Raw genomic sequence first — 24,285 nt, forward strand, 5'->3', positions numbered from 1 at the left:
ATTTGCCGAATGAGAAATTCCAATTCACTTAGGACCCAACGATCAAATTACAGGCAACTAAATTATATCAAAAATCGGCACTTGCTGTCGCACGTTCCTCATGTTCACAGTTACAGTTATATTCGCAAACAAGAACCTATATGTTTGATAGTCTGCTGTAATTTATCAGGAATCATCAAGTAATGCGCATCAGATCGATTTTGGTTTGATGTTGCAGTGCTGTGTCAAAACAGGTTAAAAACAACTTTGAGTGTAAAGGATGCATAAACCGACTGTTTCTGAATTAGACAGACGTTTTTAAAGTTTGCAACTTTTGGCCTTCATTTTTTCTGTGTTCTGGCAATTTCTTATTATTCTTAGCACTAACTAAATGCCCCTTAGCCTGCTTCCCCCTTTTTTTTTCTTTTATTTACCCCTTGTTACCTTTCGCTTTCTTCTTTTCCCCATCACGCCTTTGATGCGTGCAAAGTCTATATTCGGTATCTAAAATAGATAAAGTTGTTCGCTTGTATAAATACATGCGTCTTTTCTATTTCTGACAGTGGTTTCTCTTTCTAAACCAACATCATTTTATTGCATTCTATCTTTTGAAAAGAAAAAAAAACTAAAGGTTGAACCACAAGTTTTATATTCTTGCTACTCGTCCGTCTTGTATAAGAGTTTACATTTATCTCATCCATATCAAGCTACATTTTATACGGCGTGCTGTATAAACAACATTTTTGTCCTTTACTTACATATCCTTACGCATAAATATAAACAACTCTTGAAACCGGCTTGCTAGCTCAATTGCATTCTTTTAATTACATTTTACTTCAAGCAAGACGAACAGATATGTTGACAAGCACTTACCCCGACATGACTTTCAATATCCATATGAACAGCATGTATGCATCAACTGATCTTTCTCAACACGATATTCTCGATTTTTGCTCACCCAAATCGCAGAGTTTGTTATCACAACCGGGAACACCTGCTCAAGGATTTGCAGCTAACATGATTAACCAAACCTTACAACAACGCTCACCTTCCACCTCACCTTCAATATTTACGGATACTACATCTAACTATATTATTCCTTCTCAACGGCAGCAAGATGCGCCATTACCTAACTCAGGGAATAATAATCAAAACAACCGCCGTAATACTTACGATGCTACTGTAACAACAGGCACGATGCTATCACACGAAATGACACCGACTTCCTTGTACCAACAGCAACCATTCTCGTCCTCTTCATCATCGATTGGCTTGCCAATGATGAGTCCTTCTCCATATTCTGTAAATAATACTATGCACGATCCAAGTTTGTTTGCTCCATCTCCCATGTGCAGTCAACCACAACTACCATATCGGCAATCATATAATACTCACAACCGTGTTTATTCCTCGCCTTCTTCTTTGTCTCTACATCAATTTCGAAGTGAGTAATATAGAGTGATTACCAGCTGTGGTCACTATGCTAGTTGCATGGGGATAGATTTTGCGGACAAAAACTAAGCTATATTCTTCTTCTTCAATAGGCGTACCCAATTTATCTCCTTTGCTCAATTCATCCTACGATATGCATTCTCCCATGGTGACAAGACGTTGTTCACTTTCAAGTTTTTCTCGACCTCCTTCGCCTCAATATGATTTCTCACCTTTGGGCTGTTATCAACAATCACAACAGCAACAACGATCGACTAGTCCAACAACATCAACAACCGCAGGAAATAAAAAATACATGTGTCGTGTTTGTAATAAAAGATTTACACGACCCAGCTCTTTAACAACACACATCTACAGTCATACAGGAGAAGTAAGTATTTATAGAACAATTACACTTTCTATCTTGTAAATTAACGTAGAATGTCGTTTTTATAGAAACCTTTCAAATGTCCAATTGAAAATTGTGGTAGAAGCTTCTCTGTGGTTAGTAATCTTCGTAGACATGCTAAAGTCCATGGAATGGCCAACTTTGACAATTACAATAATAGTACTACCAATAACAAAACAATCAGAAGAACAATGTCTTCTGCTACCATTACCATGAATAATACACCCTTTCCTTAAAAGCTTGCTCACTCGATTGAACCATCTTCCTCTTTTTTCTTTTGTCTTATTCTACTCCTTTATTCGCCACACCTTTCCCTGTAAAGATGTCTGACACGATTACACAATAAAAAAGGGAGCAACAGAAATGAATTTCCATTAATTCAGCATTGTATTTATGTATTGCAAAGGGAACATATTTTTCTTTGTGCTATTTGCGATACAGACAATGTCATAGTGTAACTAGACTCCGAATATGTCAAATAAATAACTATCACAAGAAGCAATAGTCCAAGTTCCGTACAATCGTCAAAGACCTTATTTTTTTATTGACATTACTCTTTCCCTTGGTAATGAAGGCGGCACCTCTATTGCTCGGTAATTTGTATTTTCGCTTTCCTGGTATCTTCTCTTTAATTGAAATATATCTCCATTAAAGCGTCTGTTCGTCTCAACATTGAATACTTTTGCTTGCCTGCAGAATGGAAGTTAGTCAGACAGTGGTTTGCTAGTTGCGGTCCAGAACTCGACCTTTCAACAATATTTTAATGGACCTGTCAATTTTTTGCTGGTCTCAACAGTTACTAACTTACGGAGGTACTTGGAGATTCTCAGAGAAATCGTCACAACTTCCAAAAAAAGAAGTAATAACTCTGACCCAGAGTGATCCTCAATAAAGTATGATTTTGTATTTCTTTTACGAGCATTAAAAAATCTATGTCCTTCTGTACTTTACCTAGAACTACGGCCCCCTATAAAGGCCTTATAGCAGCAAATATAAGGACAACAAATTCTCGTTACCATTCATGTCTAAAGAAAACTTTGCGTCATCGTACTTATACGACAAGTAATACACCTCCTCCACCGACACCTACACCTACGCCAACACTAACACCCTCTTCAGCAGCAGCAGCAACAACAACAACAACAAAATTAACAGGCTATAGAAAATATGCACAGCAATTCAAGAATAAACCTGGGTCTTATATGACCACTTTTGCTATTTTACATGAATTGACCGCCGTAGCACCATTTCCGTTCATTTATTATGCATTGGACTCATTCCCGATGTTGAAGATACCATTCCCAGATACAATCGTTTCTGAAGGCAATCGTTATATGAATAAGGTGAGGGTACATTATGGTTATGAACCTTTGGAACCTGATAATAGAGTGATGATGAATCTGGTAACAGCATATTGTATTGTCAAAGTAAGTTTTCCTTATTTATGTTGAAGGTGTTGTGTATATGTACATGTGAGGGAGGATTGTATGAAAGTTTTTTGTGAAGAGATAAAGGAAAACGATATTCTTGATTCTGTAGATGAACAATAGACTAAATTGTAACTCTTTCGCGCGTTTCCACTTAAAAGGCATTGTTACCAGTTAGAATTGCTGCTTCTGTGGCCATGACACCATTCTTTGCTGAGAAATGCATTGGCCCCATTGTCCAATTTGTACGCAAGACAGTGTCAACCTCAAGAATGACAAAACGTAATTTTCTAAAATAATAAATCCTCTTTACTCTCATCACTATTGGCTTTCACGGTTTCGGCATCCATGCCTAACACCATTACATTTTTCAATCTTTCTAAACGAGCCTTTTGAATCTGTAACAGTTGCTCCATGTCTTCTTCGTCAATGGCCATTTCCTCCGTTTGAGGAACTTTTTCACCATCCGCACGTTGGTTCCCTTCTGCTTCTTCTGCTACTCCGTTCATAACTGAGGAGCCAGCGTGATCGTTGGGAGGCTTTGTTGTGGTAAAGTCCATCTCTGCGTCCATTGGATCGTTTCCTTCACCGTCTTCCTCATTTTGTTGCTGTTGCAAACGTAATTGCTCTTCTTCTTCTTGTTGCTTTCGTGCTTTTTCTTTTTCTATTGCTTCAGCCTTTTGTTCAATCAGTTGTTGTCGGTATTGTAATTGTAACACACGTTTCGACTGTTCTAACGTATAGTAGATCTGATCGCATACAGTTTCAAAATCTTCACATTTTTGTAAAAATTTGTTATTGAGATGAGCTGGTATGTGATAGGAGTCAGCTTCTAAATGACTTTACGTTTTGAAAAAATAGTTGGGAGGGTGGGGGAGGAAGTAGTTAGGTACAGGTTCTTTCTTTCTTCGTAAGCAAGATAATGCCATTTACTTTTGCTTTGTTATCGCGAAGTGGTCAAGTATACGTGTTGCTTGTTCAAGTATGTCCTAAGAGAATATTGACATTAGTTTCCTCCATTGTCAAATATGAATAATACTAAATACGACGAGGTAAACACAAAGGATGTTTTACAGTTCCGAGTAATCTATTTAGCACGAGAATTTCATTATGCAACGGCCTTTGATTAGAAGTTTGTACAGACTGAAAACGAGGTGGCATGTTGTGCGGAAAGGAAGAGAAATTTAGATGAATGGAGGTACAGTCGTTCGAGAATTTCTGGAGAATACATTCGCGGATTTTGAAAATCCGAAGTGAAGGGACGAACAATGGCTGTTCAGTCAAAATTAGCTTTCCTGCAGATGGTCACGGAAATACCTATGATGAAACTGGGTTGATGTCATGATACTGTGAACAAGAAAAACTGATTCCTTCGCCCTTCGAACAATTTGCTCTCTTGACACTTCTCGAAAAATGAACTACTATCTTGATTCAACTGCGATTTCAGTAGTTAATATTGAGGAGGAGTTGTCCGCGTGTAAAAGCAGGGAAACGACTTTCAAATATTGTGATGGTAGTATCTCGAGAGAGGTATTCTTTGCGTACAGAATATCATAATCTGATGTCAGTCAGAGCTGCTGCCCTTAAAGCATGTATGGAAGAAAGCCTACCAAATTATTATCTGCGATTCTAGTGGGAATCCTTGGAATATTATGGGGTAGAGATGATGAATTGATTGAATTTTACTTCATTATGGATAGCGCTCTCATTCATTTGCGTAAGAGGACTGAAAAATAAGTTAAAAAGCGAAAATGAGATTATGAACGTGCTCCTCCTCTCTCCGTAATCTCTCAATACCCATCCCATTAGACAGTTTGGAGTTTTAATGAAGCGTAAAGTTGGCCAGATGCCATGATCTGTATGATACTTAGAAAGTGGAATGTAGAATAATTGATATACTCATGAAATTCTTATTGAATATGCTGGAAATATTTATCAGCATGCAAGGAAGCAATACGATAATTGCTTGAATCAAACACGTGTCTCTCCATTTGGAAGTTTGAATAGCTGTTATTTCATAGCACATTTGTTAGCTAACTCACTTTACAGCTATTTCCACAATGGTCATTCTTGAGGTTTGGTATTTTTCTGGGATTTTATTTTTCTTCTCTCAAGTTCTTAAACTGTTCTTAAAGTGCTACCATCGCCACTTTTACATCTGTAGAAACGCAAAAAAAAAAAAAAAAAAAAAAAAAAAAAAAGGAGAGGGGAAAAGGCAATTAAGAAAGCAGAAATCACGCTGGAGCTCCGCAGTTAAGCTTGTTTTGAGTGAAGTGGGACATTGGAGCCTGCCATTGTATCAAATGTTGACACTTGATTGATTTCTCCTTGAGTAGCTGTAGAAAGGTTGGATGAATTAACAGTAATGTCTACAATTTCCTCTGCAAATTTTCGTCTTGCAATATAACTAAGATATAGTTGATATGAGAACTCTCCTCTTGAAATAAGAAGCGTGGATTTTATTTTTATTTTTTTACAAGTTTTCTTACCTTTTGTTATGAGGCCTGCATAATACATGAAGCATATTCTTGAAAGGGTTGCCAAAATCAAAAGGGTGATCCTCAAAAGGCGTAGACGCTAAATTAGCACGAAGCTATGAAAAAAAAAAAAAAAAAGACCGAGTAAGCATCTGACAGCTATTTTGTAAATCGATTGGACGACTGCAGCTCTTTTGGGTACCTGCTCGTGAGTAGTGACTCCTCTCATTACCAAAAAGCAATGATAGCCTGTTAAGCATCCAATAGGAAAGAGAAGCAAGAAGCAAAATATTGCAATAAAGAAGCTGATAGGTGTCAGCAGTAAGGAGTCTGCAAAAGACTTGGTATCGTTCAGATACTCTAATATAACATGGGTCAGGGAGAACGCAATAACGTAGCAGCATAATATTGTACAGCACCAAATAAACGTGAAAAAGGTGGTGTAATTTCTCCTTCCAATGCAGTTATTGAGCCAAATACAATGATGATCTTCATTTTCTATCAAAGTGAAATTTATAGCAAAAAGTTAATCAATGAGGCCCATCGTTCTACCCTTCTTATTGAAGCAAAGTGAGAAGAAATAAGCCTCTTTTTTTTCTCTCTCTCTCTCTCTCTCTCTCCCTTTTCGTTGTACCTGCCTACACAATTATCACATTGTCTACAGTGACTTGCTCTGGGTGGTCTATAGATGCAACATGTCTCACAGTACTTTAATCGAACAGAAGTTCCTTTGATCGTCACTTCTTTGGGTAATGGGAAACGATCCACATCTACTGAATATCGATAATTGTAAGCATCATTACCATGGATAAGGCTGTCCATATCCAAATTCCTAGGTAGGATCTGGATCAATTGAAAATTGGTTCAATTCCTTTTGTTTCAAGCATTTTTACATTGTAAAGTCTAGTAAGATACAAATATGAAATACTTTACGCCAGGATCCGTCCACGAGGTTTTCAACATTGACGTAAGGGTTAAGCAAAAGAGGTATACGAATATAAGAGGTACTGCTGGTGATATATGATGCCATAACCAAGGACAGCTATAGAATCATCATCCTAGTGAGCATAAACATCATACTTTTGTAAAAATAAAAGCTCACTTACGTAAAAATGAGGAATAAAATAGACGGCACTAACAAAAAGGCGATCGAGATACTAAATGCCCAAAATGCTCTGCTTGTCAAAAAGCGTCCACCGCAAAAGAAAATGGACTTGCCATTGTATACTTTGTAATTCCTCGTTCGTGTTTGTCTTTTGACCCTTAACGGTGGTTGCTGTTTAGCGAGTTCAACATGTTTTTGATGCTGTAAATTGGGTGGATGGCATTGTACCAATGATTGTTTCTGCGCTATAGCTGGCTGATGGTTATCTGTCGTTGCTGATGATGATATGTTTGTATCCAATTCCAAATTTTCGAAACTATCTTGGTGAACGTCTTGTTGTTCAAGTAAAAACGGTATAGGAAGAATCACCTTTGTTATTTCTGACGTAGCCTTTCCCTCTGACATGGCTCTTTTCAGTAATTTATAAGAATAAAAATCGAGCTGAAAAGCATTTAATAAGTGTAATCGATAAAGAATAAGAAATGAAAAATAAAAAAAAAAAAAAAAAAAAAAAGAAAGAAACAGTAATATCAGACACGAAAAAAAAAAATAAACTTTTCATTATTTTGTTGCGCACCGACCGCTTTTTCATGTTTCCGCTTTTTGACAAAAAAGGAATTTTGTTGACCTTTCCTTAGGATAGATTAATTTCTCCTTTTTTCAATGTTTTCTATATCTTATGTTCTCGACTCATACTACGGCTGAAAATGATGATGATAGAAAACAAAAAACGTATCACGTTACTGCCGTGTCCATAGACATAATAAGTCAATGAGTGCTTGGCGAAGGCATAAGTCGTTTACAGACGTTTTTATCACGTCTTTCTCATGGGACTTCTTAGATGTCTCTGTCTGTAGGCAGAGTCATCCACTCTGTGTATTGTTGTCGTTCAAATTCCCCGTCTTTCTCTCATTGTTAAACAACTGCCTTTTTTACATCATAGAATCCCTCGCTTCTCTTTCCTTTTCTTTTTCGGTTCCTGCACCAATCTAATGATTCTGTCAAGGCCACGTCGCTTGGGTGATCCAACAGGTGTTTTAGCAGATGATCCACTGACCTATTATGAACAGACAATTGCGCTTTCAAAGCAAGGCAACAAAGGCTTCCAGCACGCATTCCGCTTGTTAGAGACAGCAGTGCTGCGTTATCAGAGTGATTTTCGCTACCAAAACTCACCACGGTACATTCGATTATGGCTCATGTATATCTTTTATCTACCCTCGTCTATGGCCTATCCTATTTTGTTTGGATTGATAGAAAAGCATATCGGCGATAAATTATCTGTTCTTTATGAATCTATAGCCTATCAACAATTCAGAGATAAAAGGTAGGACGTACGGTGGCTGCAGATAAAGTGAATGATGAGAAAGACCCCATACCGTGTATGTAGTGCTGAAGCGCTTCACCTTTTTTTTTTTTTTTTCCTTCTTTCTGTTTTCGCATTCAAGCAGATACAAAGATATTGAAGCAACCTTACTATTGGGGATCAAAAGAAGGGCTCAACCGTTGAAAAGACTTGGTCATGATTTGTACGAATATCAGACAACTGGAAGAATCCAGTTTGACATCAACCATTATAAGCTGGATAATTTTTACGACTCCATGTTGATCGATCAAAAGCTTATCAACATTGATGACACATTGAACGACCAGGTAATGCTAAGCAAATGTTGATCTCTACAATGGACAAGAGATGGCATAGGACCGTTCGTTGAGGTTTTCAGTCTTCTCTATACTATTGATGAATAGAAACATCGCTATTCTTTGCACACCCTACGGTCTCAGATGGATTTGCTTTATTTAAAATTACAACATAGTGCTCGTGCCGATCTCTTACGGGGATGTAATAGTATCAAGCCGCTTCAACAGCAACAAGAGCAAGAAGAAATATGCTTTGAGGAATTGAGAGCAAAACTGTATCAGTATCGATTTGGTAAAATGATGACTGAATGGTTCTTTCAAAGCTACCCACCGATATCGTGGGTATAACGATAAGCTTATAAGTATTCATTTTTTTGTATGAATTTTTTTTAGATTACTCCAAGCTGAACATTGACCAACAATACATTACCACGGGTAGCCCTACATCTGCCGTAACAGCCACTTCTAAACCACGCATGGTAAAGCGAGCATCCAAACCGTCGATTCTCGTATGTAGAGCCAATAAGAAAAACATCCTGCTTACGAACAAAAGTAAGGAGCGGAAATCATTAGGCCGACATCCAACGATTGCCAAACATACTTTGGGCTCAACCGCTCTCCAACATCCTCACCGAAAGAGCATGGGCATCACCGATAGTAGACACAAGAGATTAACAGCTGCTTTTCAAAAAATAAACAAGCTTGACACTTTTGAGAAGCATTCAAGTAACGGCATGACGCTTAAAAACGCAATGTTAATGGTGGAGGAGAAGGAGGAGGAGGAGAAAGAGGGACAAGATGGAACGCTTCTATCGACACAGCCAGAAAAAGTAAAAGAATTAGGCTCGTATCAAGTCTCACACCGCCAACAAGCGAAAGAATCTGAGGCACAAGTAGTAAGCGACGTACAACGACCCTCAACCTCTTTCAAGCTCATCAACGATGAGCTTATAGGGAGGAAAGGACAACGGCAAGATATACAAAAGCCCTTCAGTGAGCATCCGCTTGATCTGGATGGGAAGAAATCCGTACGACGAGAAACACCGACCATGGTTCCACTGCCTCATTCACCTCAGTTTGTACGCGAAAGAATGGAAAGATACAACCTTTACCGTCATAAAGCTTTTCATGATTACCGAGACGAAAATAATAAAAGCTTGACAACAGATCGGTTGAAACAGTGGTTTCCACCACCGTCCACATCTGCAGGCATGAAAGCTCTTTCCTCCTCAACATTAGCGCAGCATCAACACTTGAGATTGATTGACTTGGGGGAGAGGCAGTTCCATGTCATTCGAAAGATAGGCGAAGGAGGTATGGCCAATGTGTATCTTGTACAAAATACAAAAGACCTCACGATCCACAGCTTAAAGATACAGCAGCCGCCTCATGCTTGGGAGTTTTACATTGTATATCAATTATATCATAGAAAGAAACATAGAGAAAGGATTCAAGCCAACAAGAGTCGTGGTAGTGGTAGTAGCACCCACAGTGCCACCACTGGAGCTTATGATGGTGGTGGTGCTCATAGTAGACTGAATCTGCTACTTATAAATGAGTTTTTCTATTACAAAAATGCTAGCTTTCTATTGATGGAGTACATTCCTTACGGAACACTGTTAGATGCGCTCAATTTATATAGACCGAGTCAAATCTTTATGCCGGAACCCATTGTTCTGCTGTTTATGTCACAACTACTGAGCCAACTCGTACATTTGCATCAACTGCATATTGTACATAATGACCTCAAATTGGATAATGTACTGTTACTCTCCACCTATAAAAATAGGCATGACAAAAACAGGGGCAACAAACAGACACGTTTGCCAACATTGTATCTCATCGATTATGGCCAATCGATAGATGTTTTGGCTTTACTGAACAAGTCTCAGATGATGACGAACAGCGGTCACAAACACAATCTTCTTGTGAAAGCCAACTGGCCGCCGACATGTCCAAAAGCAGATTTTCCATACCTGAACGAAGGATATTACCCTTTCCATGCTGATTATTGGCAGTTGGCGGCAATGGCGCATTGGTTATTGTTTGGTAGTCCGATGAGGACCTACAAAAAGAAAACAGACTGTAGCTTGAATGCATTTGTACTTTATCAATCTATCAAACGGTACTGGCATAAACATTTGTGGGCTCGTTTCTTTCATTTACTGTTGAACCCGTCCATGGCAGAGACACAGGATGCGAGTACTGTTTTGCTACAACAGTTAGCGGACGAATTTTGGACAGCTGGAAAAGACGTGGATCTCAGTTTGATAAGCGCTTTTAACGACCTGCTTCTCTATAGACAGCGCTAAAAGAAAAGGTGATAGAAGATGCATTCGTAGAGAGTAAGATAGACCTATGCGTAATTGAGTTCCTTTTATCAGTAAAAACACTGCTGCTCTCTTTCTCATTGGCTACAATTAAAAAATATGTATTTTCCGCTTTACCCCACATTTTTTTTTAAATGCGACGTCAAATTTTTTTTTGATTCAGGCAACGTACTACTCAGAAAAAGAGATCATTCTCTTTTACCATTATGTTTTTTGATAGTTTGACGGATATACCATCGTAAAAGGCAAAGAAATGCTTTTATTATTAACTGAGTCTACTCCCAAATTCCAGACAATGCATTACGTAATCTTTGTTGCTTTTGATTTAGAAAAGGGAAATTGTCACAGAGAAAAGGCGTATATGAAGAAAAAAGAAAAAAAAAAAAAAAAAAAGTCTGTGCGCTAAGGGGAAAAAAATTACGTGGTGAGCATAACAACAAAACTACATTTTCTTCCATTTCCAAAAACAAACAATTACACACGCTCTATTTATGATTCCTTTACCCTCCCAAAAAACGCGTCTTTCCTTTACCATGAAAAAGAGATGAAAAACCAAATTTTTTTCTGAATTTCTGTTTAGGTTATTACGTCGGCAAATGATCCTTATTGTTTTGAGATCATGCGATCTTTTGTATATTTTAAAGCGTGCAAAAAAAGGGGTAAAAATCGGTGTGGAAAACCAATCGTCGATGAATACTTTTGGAAAAAATAAAAGAAAAAAAAAAAAAAGGGCAGATGATGATTCGTGTTTAATAGAAAGCTTTGCTCTGTTTTATTCCTCTTTTTCTTCTCTTTTCCATCTTTTTCCTTTTTTTTTTTTTTTTTTTTCCTTATTCACGCGTCGTTTTTTCGATTTAAAAATCCTCAAGTCAACTTGTATACATTCTTCTTTTATTTGAAATTTTTATTTGAACTTGATAATTTTGTGGCCCCTTTTTTTCTCGCCTCTTTTTTTTCTGTTCTATTTTTATCCTTTTCTCTTTTTCTCCCCTCTCTTTTCTCTCTCTCTTTTTTTTTTTTTTTTTTTTTTTTTTTTTTTTTTCTTTTTTATTATATATTCTACAAATATCATTTTTACCCTTTGTATCACTCTCCAATCTTTCCTTTTTTTTTCCCCCTTTAAAAAACAACTCATTTTAACAATGTCTGCCATGTCGGCATTGCAACAAGAATCCTCGAGATCAAGACCTATGAACGTATCTGAGGTAAATGATAATGTTTTGTTGTCTTTGAAACTCCACTTCATTATTAATGCGCGCGATCCCTCTACTTTAGATGATTCATCGCTTAAAAACGCGTTTAGCTTTAGCCACCTTCAAACAACAACATGGCTATGAAGCCTATGATTTGCAAACACTAGAGTACACCTTATTTCCAATCACAACACTAGCTGCCTTGCAGACCCACTCACCCATTGTGAAAAAAAAGTCGCTGTTGATGAATAGCAGTCGTAAGAAGACCCCCTCCTCCTCCTCCTCCTCCTCCTCCTCCTTACTGTGTCGACATCGGTATTATCCAACTTCATCTTCTTATCTTCCAGATGCAACGACTTCTCCTACCTCTAGTTCTCTACGGCCATACGCGTCTCGTCCCAGCCAGAATTTCAAGTCCAAGTTGAATTTACCATTATACAACAGCACAAAGAATTCGAGCCATCCAAATCATCATTTACTATTAACTACACCAAAATATCCTATATCGGAGAAGCGCAGCACATCACCAAGACAACCTTGTTATACCTCACCCATCCTTCTTTCGTCGACGTCGTTACATTCATCCATGTCTCCTTTGTCTACATTCACACCGACGGATGAAGATTTAGCAGCTAATGTTCTTGTGATGTTACATAATGACACAAGTAATAATCAAAGGACCATCCCTTCTGCTACCACGAAAGGAAGTACAACAACAACAACAGCAGCAGCAGCAGCAGCTCTTTGTTAAGCTTTATTAGAGTTTGATCTCATGCTCCAGTAACAGGATACACACTTTCTTTCAACACATTTTGACTCTATTATTCCAGATTTATCATTCATTTTAAACCCTTTCGTTTCCCTTTACTTTCTTTTTTCTATTTATTTATTTATTTCACGATATCCAACTTTTTTTTTTTTTTTTTTTTTTTTTCTTAACTTATTCTTTCTGTTGTCCTCCTTCTTCTCCTCTTCCTCCTCCTCCTCCTGCTTCTTCTTCTCATCCACGAGCACACCACCCCCCCCCCTCACTCCCTGTTTTGCCCGCCCAATCAAATGTTGGGCAATTCCAATATAAAATCACGCACGCGTTTACGTATCAAGGGATTATCACATATGACATTCGTGGCCAAGTAAGGAGATTCAACACGTGCACATCCCAAGACGTGAATCACGGGTTCGGCAGCGTCATCACCATCACTCTCATTCAAATGGTGATCATTCTCATGATGGTCGTTATCATTCTTTGTATCCTTCTTTTTTTCATTTGCGCCTTCCTCCATGGGTATATGATTCTATTTTTTATTTTTTTTTTTGGTGTGTGTATGTGTGTGTTTTTATTAGTTATTTTTACGACACACAATGATGATTAAATCAGTGCACAAAAATTCTGTATCATTTGCACATTGCCTCTTACCTGTTTAAAGAATTCAATCAATGCAACACGTCTTTTTTTGATCCACTCTTTCGTACACAACTGATTCACGCGAGGAGTTATTAGGGTATCGATATCGATTCTATTCTCTTCATCAACTGGCAATAAAGTTGAGCAGAAAACAACATTAAGTAAAACAATGTTGAAAGAATAGCTGTGATCTCGAAAAAGAGGTCATTACTTGAAAGTTCAGAAACGGCATGCTTCATGATCACTTGCATTTTGTTTTCAGGTGCGTCATAGAGTACAATAGTGTGGGTGTTGGGGTCAATCGTGTACAAGTATCCTTGTATTGTTTTATGTGTGGTTAAATTCAGCGTGATGGAGTGACCAACGAAGCGAGCAATGTGTTCATGAGTGAATCCATAACAACTCATCGTAGACGCAGACGTGAAAAAAAAAAAATAGTAGAAAACGATCCTACAGTCTCACAACAAAAAGATATCTGTCTGAGTTTTTTTTTTTTTGCATTATGTTTACTGGGAAGGAGGGAAACTGTTGCACGAACACTAAGGCTGTTTATTGTTATATCCGTTTGCATCCCCCATACGAGAACGATCTGACCTCTTCTTCTTCTTTTTCTTTTCCTTTCAAAGCATGATCATCCCGCTGTCCTCCATGTCTGGTATCGATACAGTGGCTGCTACCTCTCTCTATTCGTTCGACCTAAAGCTATTTGGTCTCTTCTTTCTCGTCTTTTATATTATACCGTATCCCATGTATCGATGTGTAGCGCACTATCTGAAATGGGAGCTCAACGTCAAATCGTTAGCACGCCACTGGCAGGACCTCTTTGATGGACTTAATTATGACTTGATCCTGTTTATATTTGGCAATTACACGTTCACAATGCACTGGATTACCATAGCTGCTTTCTTTCCCTCTTTATTTATTTATGGCCAAATAGCGGAACTACCGGCTACAAAGACCTCCTTGCCTAACATTAACCAATGGCCTAAAGGAATGTGGGTTGTCTTTCTCATTGCGTTGAGGTAACCAAGATTCGCTTTTGTTTTGTTTTATGAGGGCGGGAAGAGGTTTTTTTTTTTTTTTTTCGCTCACTCGTAGAGGTTATCTTCATAGCATCATTCTGGCTTTTGCTGGTTATCATATTTATCTGGCTTGTCAATTTTCTTTACCCTTTGTCATTATCTATGTTTCGTGTTTGAGCATTCCAGCGACGATCCTTTTTTCGGCGTTCTTGCTTGCAAAGGAAGTGAACACAAACTGGCTTAGAACCAAATTCTATTTTGTCTTTCGTAAAAAACAAGCTATCGACAATGAGAGTGGTAATCACCATACGAGCACTCCCATAGCGGATGAAGCGACCAGTTTACTACCTACGACACATGTCTCTACGCTACCCAATCCATACACTTACAAAATCACTATTCATCTCCATCATTGGCAAATATTCTACGTATTAGCGTTTTTTACTCGATTCCAACATCCTGTCTCACAAATAGGCGCTGGTATCGTTTTGGCGTGTTACATGGAAGGCATTTGTGCATGTAAGTTTATTGTCAATCGTTTTGCATATTGCAGTCATTGTCTATAGGTATGACAACAATAACGACCCCTTTTTTTTAAAAAAAAATAAAATATAGATGGTTATGATAAACTGGTGAATGAGGAAGCCATTTAAAGCCTGCCTAGTTGTACCTTTTTTTTTTTTCGATGAAAAAGAGAATGATGGATTGTTTTTATTTGAATGGCAATAAAAATAAATACTGCTCCCTAGGGAGTGGACTTTGAATAATGGGGGGGGATAGAGATGCATGTAGGCATAGAGAGAGAGAAGGGGAAAAGACAAAGGCTGTACAAAATCAAACGGCCTGTGTAAAAAGCAGTTCTTAGGGTATGTTTGTTAGCATGACGGAGTCAGGAAATGAATATGTACACTGGTATCGACAAGTATATAAATAGATGTGTATATATACAGAGATGCGCGCTGTTTAATTTTTCAGCCAAGAGGACGCCAAGACTTGTTTGATCGTCCATCGTTTCTGTGGATCCCTATTTAAACAACCACGGATCAATGTTTGCACATCGCTTGACGCATTGTTTGGCTCAGGATACTGTCCGATCAAGATTTTCTGCTGCAAACGTAACTCGTATTCGTCCCAAAAGGGTAGTTTTCCTGTCACCATCGCATAGAGTATCACTCCCAGAGACCAAATGTCAGAAGACGGAGAAGTCATTGTGGGGGTCGTGGAGGACGTTGTCAACTGTTCGGGTGACATGTAAGCCAAAGAGCCACCGGGTCGACCTTCTGCACTACTACTACTACTACTACTGGCACAGCCGAAAGGTAAGGCGAGTCCGAAATCACATACTTTGGCGCAATGGGCTTGATCATCCAACAAGATGTTTTCCAATTTCAAATCTTTATGGCAAACCTTGGCTTCTTCATGCAAATAAGAGACGGCTTGACAAACGTCTCTAAAGATACCACGCGCCTCCAGCTCACTCCATCCGCCGCCTCCGCCGCCATGAGAATGCGCTTCTTTCACTTTGCTCAATAAACTGCCTCCCGAACAATAATCGCAGATCAAATAAAGCGCATGGTCGGTTTCCAATATCTTTTGTAAGCAAACGATATTCGGATGGCAAAGAGATTTCCAAATAGACAACTCTCTTTCCAGCAACAACGGTAAAGCGCCGTCTTCCTCGGCGGAAGCAGCAGCAGCATCAAACTTGATGATTTTGATAGCAACATGATGACCATCAGAGATGCAAAATCCTCGACGGACCGTGGAAAATCCGCCAAATCCAATCATTCTATCCATCACATAATCATCCAATTCATCCCCTTCTTGTTCTTCTTCGTAGGGTTGAACAAGGTAAGCACTCGTGCTGCTGCCGTCACTGGGCGCAAAAGTGCTTGGAGGAGAAGCAAAAGAGGCTAAAAAGGAGGCAGCTGGGCTTTGCAGTCCCTCCCAAGATGACGTAGTGACACTACATGAACGCTGTGATTGTGCTGGTGGTTGTAAAGCCTGCGCAGCAGGACGCATCAATTGGCATTTGTTTCGTAAAACAGATCGAGGGTATGGGCTGGCAGTGGGAGTGCCATCCGATGAAAAATGAAGAGAAGAGTGCGTGGAAGAGGTAGAAGAGGAAGGTGAAGGAGCAGGAGATAGAAAGGATGGAGCTGAGAGGGCTGCTGTGGCGGCAGATGTCATGGTGGGCAGGGTGGGTTGTGTGCTAGAACCGTTCGCTAGAATGGATGTTAGAGGAGCGGTTCTCGTCGTCGTGTTAGGAGGCGTAGTTAGAGTAAACGCAGATACCATAGAATGCGCCGATTCCTTCATCTTCTCAATTGTACTCGTCTCATTAAAGACTTGCGTATTGATTTGCAAGTAGGATTTATTCTTTGATCCATGACATCTTTTATGAATAGGTGCTGTTGTATTAGCAAACATCTCAAATAATGAACAAAATGACGTATTCAATAAAAAAAGAAGTTCAATGTAAAGAAACGAATAAAAGAAAAAAAAAATTACTATTCTTTTTTTTAATGCTTGCAATTAGACTGTATAAATCGAGGGGGGGAAGAACTACTCCTTAGCAATAGGACACTCATATAATTAAAACAAAATCGAAAAATCGAAAAGAAAAAGGTTGTCTTTACCTGCAAATGGGTTCCGAATCAGCCAATCACAACCGTCAAACTTTAAGTTCTTATCTTTTTTATCACACATATAGTTCAAATCGTCCAATTAAAGAAAAAATTTCTGCATAGATAAGCCATCCAACAACAACAATGGGAATAGAAGCATTGTCGTTTGGTTGGCCAAAGATAAGATCTAATTGCACCCCTTGCTAGATATTCTATTTCATTGGCCATCTCGAGGAAACAAAAGTCTGCCCCTTCCCCTCTACCTACCCGTTATGACGACTACCACATCTGGAACAATGGTTTCAGTCCCAAAAAAAAAGAAATCAAAGAAACAAAAACCTGTGAGTGGATTTGTGCCTGTAATATACATTTATGGGTTTTCCCCGGTATTACCCGACAGCTAATTAGACTCGTTTTAGCAGAATTCTGTTCCCACCTGATCTCGTTAGTTTCGCTTTTTAGAAAAGAGTTTGCATAAATCAACAATTATCACATGTTTGATTTGATATAAAAATGTACGACATTGCTGTCAATCCAATGTCAGTTAAAAATTGCTTGTAAATTTGATTGCCGCCCGCAGTTCCTCAACATTTTGTCAATTCACTTGATTGCGTCTCGTTCTCGCTTTGAACCTCCAAAAAAAAAGGCACATTTTCTACAATATTGAAAGTTCCTACAGTTATATAGAGTATATAATTACATCTCATCTAAACGATATCGAGATTGATAGGCATTTTTACATGTAAAAGTGATAGTAAGCAGGCAAAAGCTATTTGGGATACACTTTTTTTAAACTATAAAAATAAAAATCGAGATAAAAAAAACCCTAAATTTTATAACCGATAAACCTTTATGGTTTCAAGTAAATATGTCATTTTTATTATAAGTAAGGAAAGTAGTTGCAATATGAATTATTTGAATCATACAAAAGATTTACTTGTAATGTCTATGATAATGGAAATATTTCATCTCGACTCAGATTCTTTGGGCTCACTCAATCGCTCTATCAATAAGAACAAGTGACTTATAACTGATGCATTTACACTCAAGTAACAACAACAATACTTAGTACATACAGTTAGACAGAATACAGGCCATTATGATTCAATTAATTTTGCATAACCATCACAGATCATTCCTGAGAATAATTTATTCAACATTTGAAATCTGAATTCACAATGGTGACGTAAAATATAGCAAAGCAACCATTCGCCCCCCTATAGAGAAATTGGATGACGCGAGATTGGCCTCCGACAATGAAGTTCAAAGTAGGTTTCAATGAATTTGGAGTGCAACAGATTTTCGCCAACTTACATAATCAAGATATTGGATGCTTCGCCTCTTTCTTTAACAATTTGTTTTGCTATAACTGATTGATACTTTAAACCATTTGGATTTCATGGCATGCCACAAACAGTTATCCTTGCGTTAGGATACCTTACGTTCCCTCTTTTTGTAAGAAAGACAGTCAAATGCACTGACGAAAAGGAGAATGCTCTCGATGAAGCTACAACAGCTGCTACTGACGTTGATCAACACTCTAAAGTGAGCGCTCCACGCTGGTCACTTGGCAGTATTATCAGCATTACTAGCTTTTTAAAAGATCCCCTCAGCCAATACCCGACTCTGGAAAAGCATGTCTTACAATTAGCATCGGATGCTTACCCACATGAACGAGAGACATCGTTCTTATTGTCTAAAGCGATGAATAAAATCAGCAATGAAATGGATAATAAAAAATCGATTTCTGCCCTCATCATTCTGAAAGACGATTGTTGGGGTATCTTTTCCGTTACGGAAGAACCGGATATTTATACACTACAGGTGATACAGCCTCCCGCTGATGAAGCACGTTTATTACTTGAAAGCAACCCTATCGGCCTGAACAACCTTTCTGCACCTCCCTCGGCCGTTGCTGATCTCAATAATAATACGAGTGATAGTAGTAATGATGGTTATCCAGAACAACTGACAAAGTCGTTTGTACTGGATGAAGACCAGCTTGTAAAGCCTGCAGAAATGATGCGATTGTGCCAGCTTGGACCCCCGTCACAGCCTCAACTGATCCAGTTAGCCGGACAAGTATATGATATTGCAACTCTCTATGGATATTGGGGTTATTGGCGCGTGTTTGAAGGCATTTGTAACAATTATCAACTAAATGCCAGTCAATTAGTCAATTTATACCATCAGCAGCAATTACCGAAATGATACCTTTCCATTTGTATCAATAGGGAAATTCAACAACAACGAGCCGTCAACTAATTTATTGCTTTTTTATGCCCATCCATGGTGGTCAAGTTCAGTGGGGGGGGCCGAGGCGGTTTTTTTTTTTTGTGGAAGAAAAAAACAATTGAAATAAAACTGGGTATAATGGTATAATTCACTTTCTATACATAACATGCGTGTTATACATTTTCCTTTCAAAAAAATAAAATGCTGTCGTACGTTGCTTTCGTAATAGAACACTCCCTTGTTCCCTTTTTTTAAAGTGTACAAGATCGAGTGTAAATCAAATGGTCCGCATGAGGACTGGTTTGAATGCCGCTACTCGTACCGCTATCATTCATGAGCTGAATAGATGCAGATGTGTTCCTTCTTCTTTCTTCGTCCTCTTTTTCTTTCTGTGCTAATTGCTCTGAGGGTAGCAAAATGGATCTATCAATAGCCGCTGGTAGACCTACAAGGAGTATATTTCGTTAAAACGTTGATAGCCAATGGCTCTTTTTTTTTTTCCTTCTTCTGTTACCTCTGTGTCTTCCTCTATACATCAATATAATCAAAACAAGCTTACTCAATGTTCGATACTGTGCTGCTTGTGAAGTTGCCGTATTAGGAAAACCAGTAGAAGCGCCCACATTAGCAAAAGCTGAAACGCATTCATAAATGACAGTAGCCATGGTCACAGGGGAAGGTGACATAATCGCCTGTGATTCAATCACACAGATGCAAAAGATGCCCGTAATAACCCAACAAATATCGCTCGAGAGTTGTCTCTGTATCTGCGTGATGACAAAGAAATCAGGTCCTCCTTTCAGCAGTTTTTGCGTGTTCTGTTTAATACTCGTCATGGTGGAATGCCGTTTCAATTTGATGAAGGGCGCATTGGCAAGTTCGTTTTCAGAGAAGGATACTGGCTCATCGTTTTCACCTCGAAAGATACCAAGTGCGCGTTCCTGTTATCAAGTAGAGGGAGATACTCCTGTTAATACAAGGTAACTCTGCAACACTTTTCCTCTTTTCTTCTCGGCATGACACATGTTGAATTTTTTACCTGATAAATGTTACTGTTACGCATCGATATAGCCACGGGATAGACACTGATATACATAGCTACTATATAAACTAATTGTGCGCCAGGGTTTAAATCCGCAAGCGATACTACACTGAATCCAGCTATGACAGTTGATATTGTAGAAAAAAAGAGAAAAAAGAAAAGTAAAAAGGAAGAAAAGGCGGCTGCTGTTAATACTCTCGCCCCAAACGACGTTCTATTTTTCAGTCTTCTTCTAGTAATAAACGAATGTGCTCATTGCAATACTTTACCATTACGAGTGGCAACAGATTGAAACAAGCCATCCAAAAATCGGGATCCCCAACTGATACCTGCCAATACCGGCAACCAATAATTCAAAGCCAAAAAGCAAATCAGTTCCACCAACGTGATTGCCACCAAAACAATCAGCAACCACCACGTCTGTGTGGCAGGAAACAAAGTCGTGTAACAACGTCGTGGATGATCCAGTAAGTACCGAAACGTTTCCCGTCGCATTACTTTATGTTTGGGAGTCAAACAATAGCAAACCCAAATCAGGAAACGCATCAAAATAGCAAATGCCGTGTTGCCTACGAGGATGAGAATGATCGAGAGGATGAGAGGTGCAGGCGCATTCTGAAAAGGTGCCATACTAGCGTCTAGATGATTCAGGCCAAGATTAGTAAAAGCAGAAAGACTTTGAAAGAAGGAGAAGAACCATGGATCCACAGGGCCCTTGTCTGGCCCATTCGAGGTGGCAAGCACCTCTCTAGCGTAACTGGAGCTAGCGACATAAATACGAAATAGAAACCCGAAACCGACAATGAAGCCCAGATAGTAGATGGGAACAAGCCGGGCAAGCATATCCAAAGCACGATATTCGGTACCGCCGATGCGATAACGTTCATTTTTCGTAAGCTGGGATTTGGCTGATGGTTGGCACATAATTTCATATTCAGAGTTGGTGCGATAAATGGTAGGTTCTTCTATAATGATGTGTTGAGGCTGGCTGTTATTGTTGTTGCTATTGTTGTTCATCACTTCTTCTTCTAGACGGTGCTGCATAAGTTTCCGTCGTTCTCGTTCACGCAAGATATTCGTATCTTCTCGAAAAGTGATCTGTTGATTATTGTTGCTGTTAGTATTTGCAGTGTTTTTGTCAGAAGTTAAATCTGAATGGCTACTCATCACAGTATCCTCATTGGCTGTTGACGTTGTATGAGTGATGGGTGGTAAGTTTCTATTGTTATTATTATTTAGAGAATTATTTACAATTAATGATCTCATCCTCGTTTCACCATCCTCTTCTGCTTCGGCGTTGTTGGCTTGACGTTCACTTGGTAACGAGGAAGAGGATGAAACACGAAAAGAATCATGAGCGTTTGTATCGAGCAGATTACTTTTATTATTCCAATGGTTGCTTTGGGTATTGTTGAGATGATCACTACTGCTGCGATAAGCCGATGAAGAGGGTGAAGAGTGAGTAGTATCGTATGGATGAGCGCTAGTCGAATAAAGGTCAGCATAGTCTCGTTCTTCGTCATCATCATGCTCATTGTAGCCTTTGGCGTGGTCATCGTTATCGTCTTTCGTAGTCGCTGAAAACAGGGTGTTTTGCTTCATGTCAAAAACACTCTGGGAATTATTTTCGCTAAAGTTATAATTAGGCTGTAACTTTATTTTATGGTTGTCTTCAGAGTATCGATTACGATCACTCTTGTCGTTTTCCGTATCAAGCGAGCCTCTTCTAAAAAAAGACCTATTGAAGATGGAATGACGAGGCGTAGCGTGTCCTACAGGTGTAGAGCGCACAGACAAAAGTGATAAACGACGGCCTAATGCTCCTTTGCTGTTCAATGACGACTTCTTACTGCCGGCTCTTGTCGTAGATGCATCACAGCTCGACTGACTCAGATTGCTATTCTTATCTGATAACTGACGTTGCTGTTCTTCCAACAACTGCTGTTCTCGTTTTCGCTGTTGCTCTTGCTGTTCACGTAGTTGCTTTTGCCGTTTATACTCTTCTTTCCGCTTTTTGTTGAACTCTAATACTTCTTCGAATCGTTTTTGAAAGTAGTAACGTCGAACCATGACAACGCCAAAGGAAACAGTGACATGGGATCCAAGGAAAGACGAGAGATACAGAAGCACCATGTGGTAAGTAGACATATCCGACATGGCAATTGTGTTTAGGCCTGTATCAGTTGATCCTGTAGTAGCCATGAACAATGCATCAATGTAGTCCCAGTTGGTATCAGATTCACAATAATAGAGCCCGGAAAATACAAAAATCAGAAAGAAAATATAGAGATAATGCAGTTCTAGAAAGTGAATTTTGGTGTCCCAGAAGATTTTTAATGATCGTTTTAATCGCTTCATTTTGCTGTCTTGACGATTTGACAGATAATGCATTAGAGATTAGAACAATCAAATAAAATACTGCTGTGTGCCAAGTGGATGAGATTTAAATGCTCTTCTTTTCGACAATGATATACACTTAGACAAGCGATAGTGGCTTTGTGGTTTTCGTGGCTTCGGGGCTTCGGGGCTTCTTGTCTATGCCTTGTATCTGGTGATTGTAAGCAAAAATTTTGATATATTTTTTTATTATTTAGGAAAAAAAAAAAAAAAGGAAATGAAAAAAAGACAATGTACAAAAGAAAGGTGGGGTAAATGAGAGTCGGGGAAAAAATTAAAAAACCACTCACAGATAGCCGACGGGGGAAAGGCATCGAAATTTTCCAATTATCCATTTTTTGTACTGTTGGATTTGTCAAAAGATTCGGTTTCCGCCCCCCGCCAGATCCATATTCGGCAGCTAAAAAGGTACACGAAGGTTATTGAAGGGTTGATTGTCTTTCAATAAAATGTACCAACTTTTTACTTTGCAGTACGATAGCCGAGTAAAGAACGCATTTTCTAAATAGCTTAGGAGAACTAAAACAAACAAGAAAGTTCTACACTCTTATGTCGATGAAATCAATCAATACTTACAGTTCAATACGTTGAATTTTGTCATACTACTGATTCCCTTGCTTATCTGGTTTTATAATCTCACTTCATCCTCTTTGTGAATTGACATTTGTACTATACAAGCTTGACATTCCTGTACTAAATTTGAGCTGACATAGCTCCTGATAATGCTGTTAAATATATATGGATAAGCTAAGCTTTGAGCTTAATGCACGGTATGAGCGTAGAAGAGGGTAGATCTAATAGATTATTATTGCGTTAAAGTAGTATTGTCTCAGGCACATTGACAAAGAGGTCTGTCTGTTAATGTTTACTAATTCTATCTGGATGGCTTAATCCAAGAGAAATCTAAAAGAATTGTTTATGATGACGGACACTTCATCTAATGTTCTATAATTGGAAGACTATTTGTATTAGTTTGTACAATGCTTCGTCGACTTGCCTTTAAAATCAACAAAAACAAGACTTACAGATCTGCTGTAGCTGCTGCTTGAACGGCCTGTTAAGCTATTCACTGGACATGATCAGCTGCTGCTCCTTTTACTTGATGGAGAGAAGAAGGGCAGAAAGTAGCATTCGGTATCTGCTATGACCAACGTTGCTGCTCTTTTAGTAACACTACAAACAGAAAAATGTTTCCTGTATTACCGTAATGGACATTTGTTTACAATTTTGTAGGTATATCAGAAAAATAGGGGATGGTTTGGCGTGTCCCTTCTCCTGATACCCTAAGGATACTTGTTGTAGCATTAGCTGCTGAGTCCTGCTTTTGTTGATCTGCAATGTGACAACACACTTTGATTTAATAAAGAGGGCGTAACATACAAGCCATTTGATAACCTCTGTCAGATGCCACTACAAGGTTATTTGGACTGGCTGCTTTAAATATCTATTGAACTTTGCAACTGTTGCACCAAGAACGACTTAATTGTCAATACATTTTATGTTGGAGTTTCGGTAAAGGAAGAAAGGAAAGTACGGACATAAGAAAAAGCCCCGAGTCGGTGGTG

At 38.8% G+C, this 24,285-nt stretch overlaps 12 protein-coding genes across 12 annotated transcripts; 6 read left to right on the forward strand and 6 right to left on the reverse strand.

Moving 5' to 3' along the window:
* Positions 1 to 1,717: 1,717 nt before the first annotated feature.
* Positions 1,718 to 1,944, forward strand: BDF20DRAFT_795842 (uncharacterized protein; the record flags this gene model as incomplete). Its single annotated transcript, XM_053076268.1, has 2 exons — positions 1,718 to 1,801; positions 1,867 to 1,944. Coding segments are annotated over 2 exons (162 nt in total), but the record flags the coding sequence as incomplete, so codon positions are not given.
* Positions 1,945 to 2,949: 1,005 nt separating this feature from the next.
* BDF20DRAFT_803335 (uncharacterized protein) lies at positions 2,950 to 3,500 on the forward strand (the record flags this gene model as incomplete). The annotated part of the gene is made up of 2 exons (XM_053076436.1): positions 2,950 to 3,246; positions 3,408 to 3,500. Coding segments are annotated over 2 exons (390 nt in total), but the record flags the coding sequence as incomplete, so codon positions are not given.
* Positions 3,501 to 3,536: 36 nt separating this feature from the next.
* Positions 3,537 to 4,407, reverse strand: BDF20DRAFT_916776 (uncharacterized protein; the record flags this gene model as incomplete). The annotated part of the gene is made up of 3 exons (XM_053084493.1): positions 3,537 to 4,086; positions 4,180 to 4,235; positions 4,321 to 4,407. The coding sequence occupies 3 exons, from the start codon at positions 4,405 to 4,407 to the stop codon at positions 3,537 to 3,539; spliced, it is 693 nt and encodes a 230-aa protein (XP_052931676.1).
* A 1,092-nt stretch (positions 4,408 to 5,499) lies between these two features.
* BDF20DRAFT_827730 (uncharacterized protein) lies at positions 5,500 to 7,233 on the reverse strand (the record flags this gene model as incomplete). Its single annotated transcript, XM_053078186.1, has 6 exons — positions 5,500 to 5,653; positions 5,736 to 5,839; positions 5,926 to 6,028; positions 6,358 to 6,566; positions 6,657 to 6,765; positions 6,830 to 7,233. 6 exons carry the CDS (start codon positions 7,231 to 7,233, stop codon positions 5,500 to 5,502), a joined length of 1,083 nt encoding a protein of 360 aa, XP_052931677.1.
* A 1,062-nt stretch (positions 7,234 to 8,295) lies between these two features.
* Positions 8,296 to 10,884, forward strand: BDF20DRAFT_167964 (kinase-like domain-containing protein). Its single transcript, XM_053074840.1, has 2 exons — positions 8,296 to 8,761; positions 8,863 to 10,884. Exons 1-2 carry the CDS (start codon positions 8,614 to 8,616, stop codon positions 10,779 to 10,781), a joined length of 2,067 nt encoding a protein of 688 aa, XP_052931678.1. The 5' UTR covers positions 8,296 to 8,613; the 3' UTR covers positions 10,782 to 10,884.
* Positions 10,885 to 11,843: 959 nt separating this feature from the next.
* BDF20DRAFT_895054 (uncharacterized protein) lies at positions 11,844 to 12,924 on the forward strand. The gene is made up of 2 exons (XM_053082433.1): positions 11,844 to 12,004; positions 12,075 to 12,924. The coding sequence occupies exons 1-2, from the start codon at positions 11,942 to 11,944 to the stop codon at positions 12,741 to 12,743; spliced, it is 732 nt and encodes a 243-aa protein (XP_052931679.1). The 5' UTR covers positions 11,844 to 11,941; the 3' UTR covers positions 12,744 to 12,924.
* Positions 12,925 to 13,044: 120 nt separating this feature from the next.
* Positions 13,045 to 13,804, reverse strand: BDF20DRAFT_916780 (uncharacterized protein; the record flags this gene model as incomplete). The annotated part of the gene is made up of 3 exons (XM_053084494.1): positions 13,045 to 13,287; positions 13,410 to 13,525; positions 13,609 to 13,804. The coding sequence occupies 3 exons, from the start codon at positions 13,802 to 13,804 to the stop codon at positions 13,045 to 13,047; spliced, it is 555 nt and encodes a 184-aa protein (XP_052931680.1).
* Positions 13,805 to 14,024: 220 nt separating this feature from the next.
* On the forward strand, positions 14,025 to 15,072 carry BDF20DRAFT_839351 (uncharacterized protein; the record flags this gene model as incomplete). Its single annotated transcript, XM_053079266.1, has 3 exons — positions 14,025 to 14,419; positions 14,496 to 14,938; positions 15,035 to 15,072. The coding sequence occupies 3 exons, from the start codon at positions 14,025 to 14,027 to the stop codon at positions 15,070 to 15,072; spliced, it is 876 nt and encodes a 291-aa protein (XP_052931681.1).
* Positions 15,073 to 15,388: 316 nt separating this feature from the next.
* Positions 15,389 to 16,237, reverse strand: BDF20DRAFT_798535 (kinase-like domain-containing protein; the record flags this gene model as incomplete). Its single annotated transcript, XM_053076322.1, has 1 exon — positions 15,389 to 16,237. A coding segment is annotated over one exon (849 nt), but the record flags the coding sequence as incomplete, so codon positions are not given.
* Positions 16,238 to 18,450: 2,213 nt separating this feature from the next.
* On the forward strand, positions 18,451 to 19,257 carry BDF20DRAFT_916783 (uncharacterized protein; the record flags this gene model as incomplete). Its single annotated transcript, XM_053084495.1, has 1 exon — positions 18,451 to 19,257. One exon carries the CDS (start codon positions 18,451 to 18,453, stop codon positions 19,255 to 19,257), a length of 807 nt encoding a protein of 268 aa, XP_052931683.1.
* Positions 19,258 to 19,290: 33 nt separating this feature from the next.
* On the reverse strand, positions 19,291 to 20,476 carry BDF20DRAFT_168220 (cation transport protein-domain-containing protein). Its single transcript, XM_053074841.1, has 4 exons — positions 20,321 to 20,476; positions 19,796 to 20,222; positions 19,604 to 19,726; positions 19,291 to 19,526 (listed from the first exon to the last, which is right to left on the reverse strand). Exons 1-4 carry the CDS (start codon positions 20,375 to 20,377, stop codon positions 19,324 to 19,326), a joined length of 810 nt encoding a protein of 269 aa, XP_052931684.1. The 5' UTR covers positions 20,378 to 20,476; the 3' UTR covers positions 19,291 to 19,323.
* BDF20DRAFT_925300 (cation transport protein-domain-containing protein) lies at positions 20,279 to 22,525 on the reverse strand (the record flags this gene model as incomplete). Its single annotated transcript, XM_053084697.1, has 4 exons — positions 20,279 to 21,474; positions 21,703 to 21,806; positions 21,909 to 22,151; positions 22,263 to 22,525. 4 exons carry the CDS (start codon positions 22,523 to 22,525, stop codon positions 20,576 to 20,578), a joined length of 1,509 nt encoding a protein of 502 aa, XP_052931685.1. The 3' UTR covers positions 20,279 to 20,575.
* Positions 22,526 to 24,285: the final 1,760 nt, after the last annotated feature.

Source organism: Mycotypha africana (assembly GCF_025528875.1).
Source record: "Mycotypha africana strain NRRL 2978 chromosome Unknown BDF20scaffold_12, whole genome shotgun sequence".
Classification (NCBI taxonomy): Eukaryota; Fungi; Mucoromycota; class Mucoromycetes; order Mucorales; family Mycotyphaceae; genus Mycotypha; species Mycotypha africana.

Bases quoted from the DNA above. Each gene is read 5' to 3' on its own strand.
- BDF20DRAFT_168220 (XM_053074841.1), bottom strand. From the start codon at position 20,377: ATGTATATCAGTGTCTATCCCGTGGCTATATCGATGCGTAACAGTAAC. The intron at 20,223-20,320 runs GTAAAAAATTCA...ACTTGATAACAG, and splicing joins GTAACAGTAACATTTATCAG to GAACGCGCACTTGGTATCTT. The intron at 19,527-19,603 runs GTACGAGTAGCG...CTTTAAAAAAAG, and splicing joins TCAGCTCATGAATGATAGCG to GGAACAAGGGAGTGTTCTAT.
- BDF20DRAFT_167964 (XM_053074840.1), top strand. From the start codon at position 8,614: ATGGATTTGCTTTATTTAAAATTACAACATAGTGCTCGTGCCGATCTC. The intron at 8,762-8,862 runs GTAAAATGATGA...AATTTTTTTTAG, and splicing joins ACTGTATCAGTATCGATTTG to ATTACTCCAAGCTGAACATT.
- BDF20DRAFT_895054 (XM_053082433.1), top strand. From the start codon at position 11,942: ATGTCTGCCATGTCGGCATTGCAACAAGAATCCTCGAGATCAAGACCT. The intron at 12,005-12,074 runs GTAAATGATAAT...CCTCTACTTTAG, and splicing joins GACCTATGAACGTATCTGAG to ATGATTCATCGCTTAAAAAC.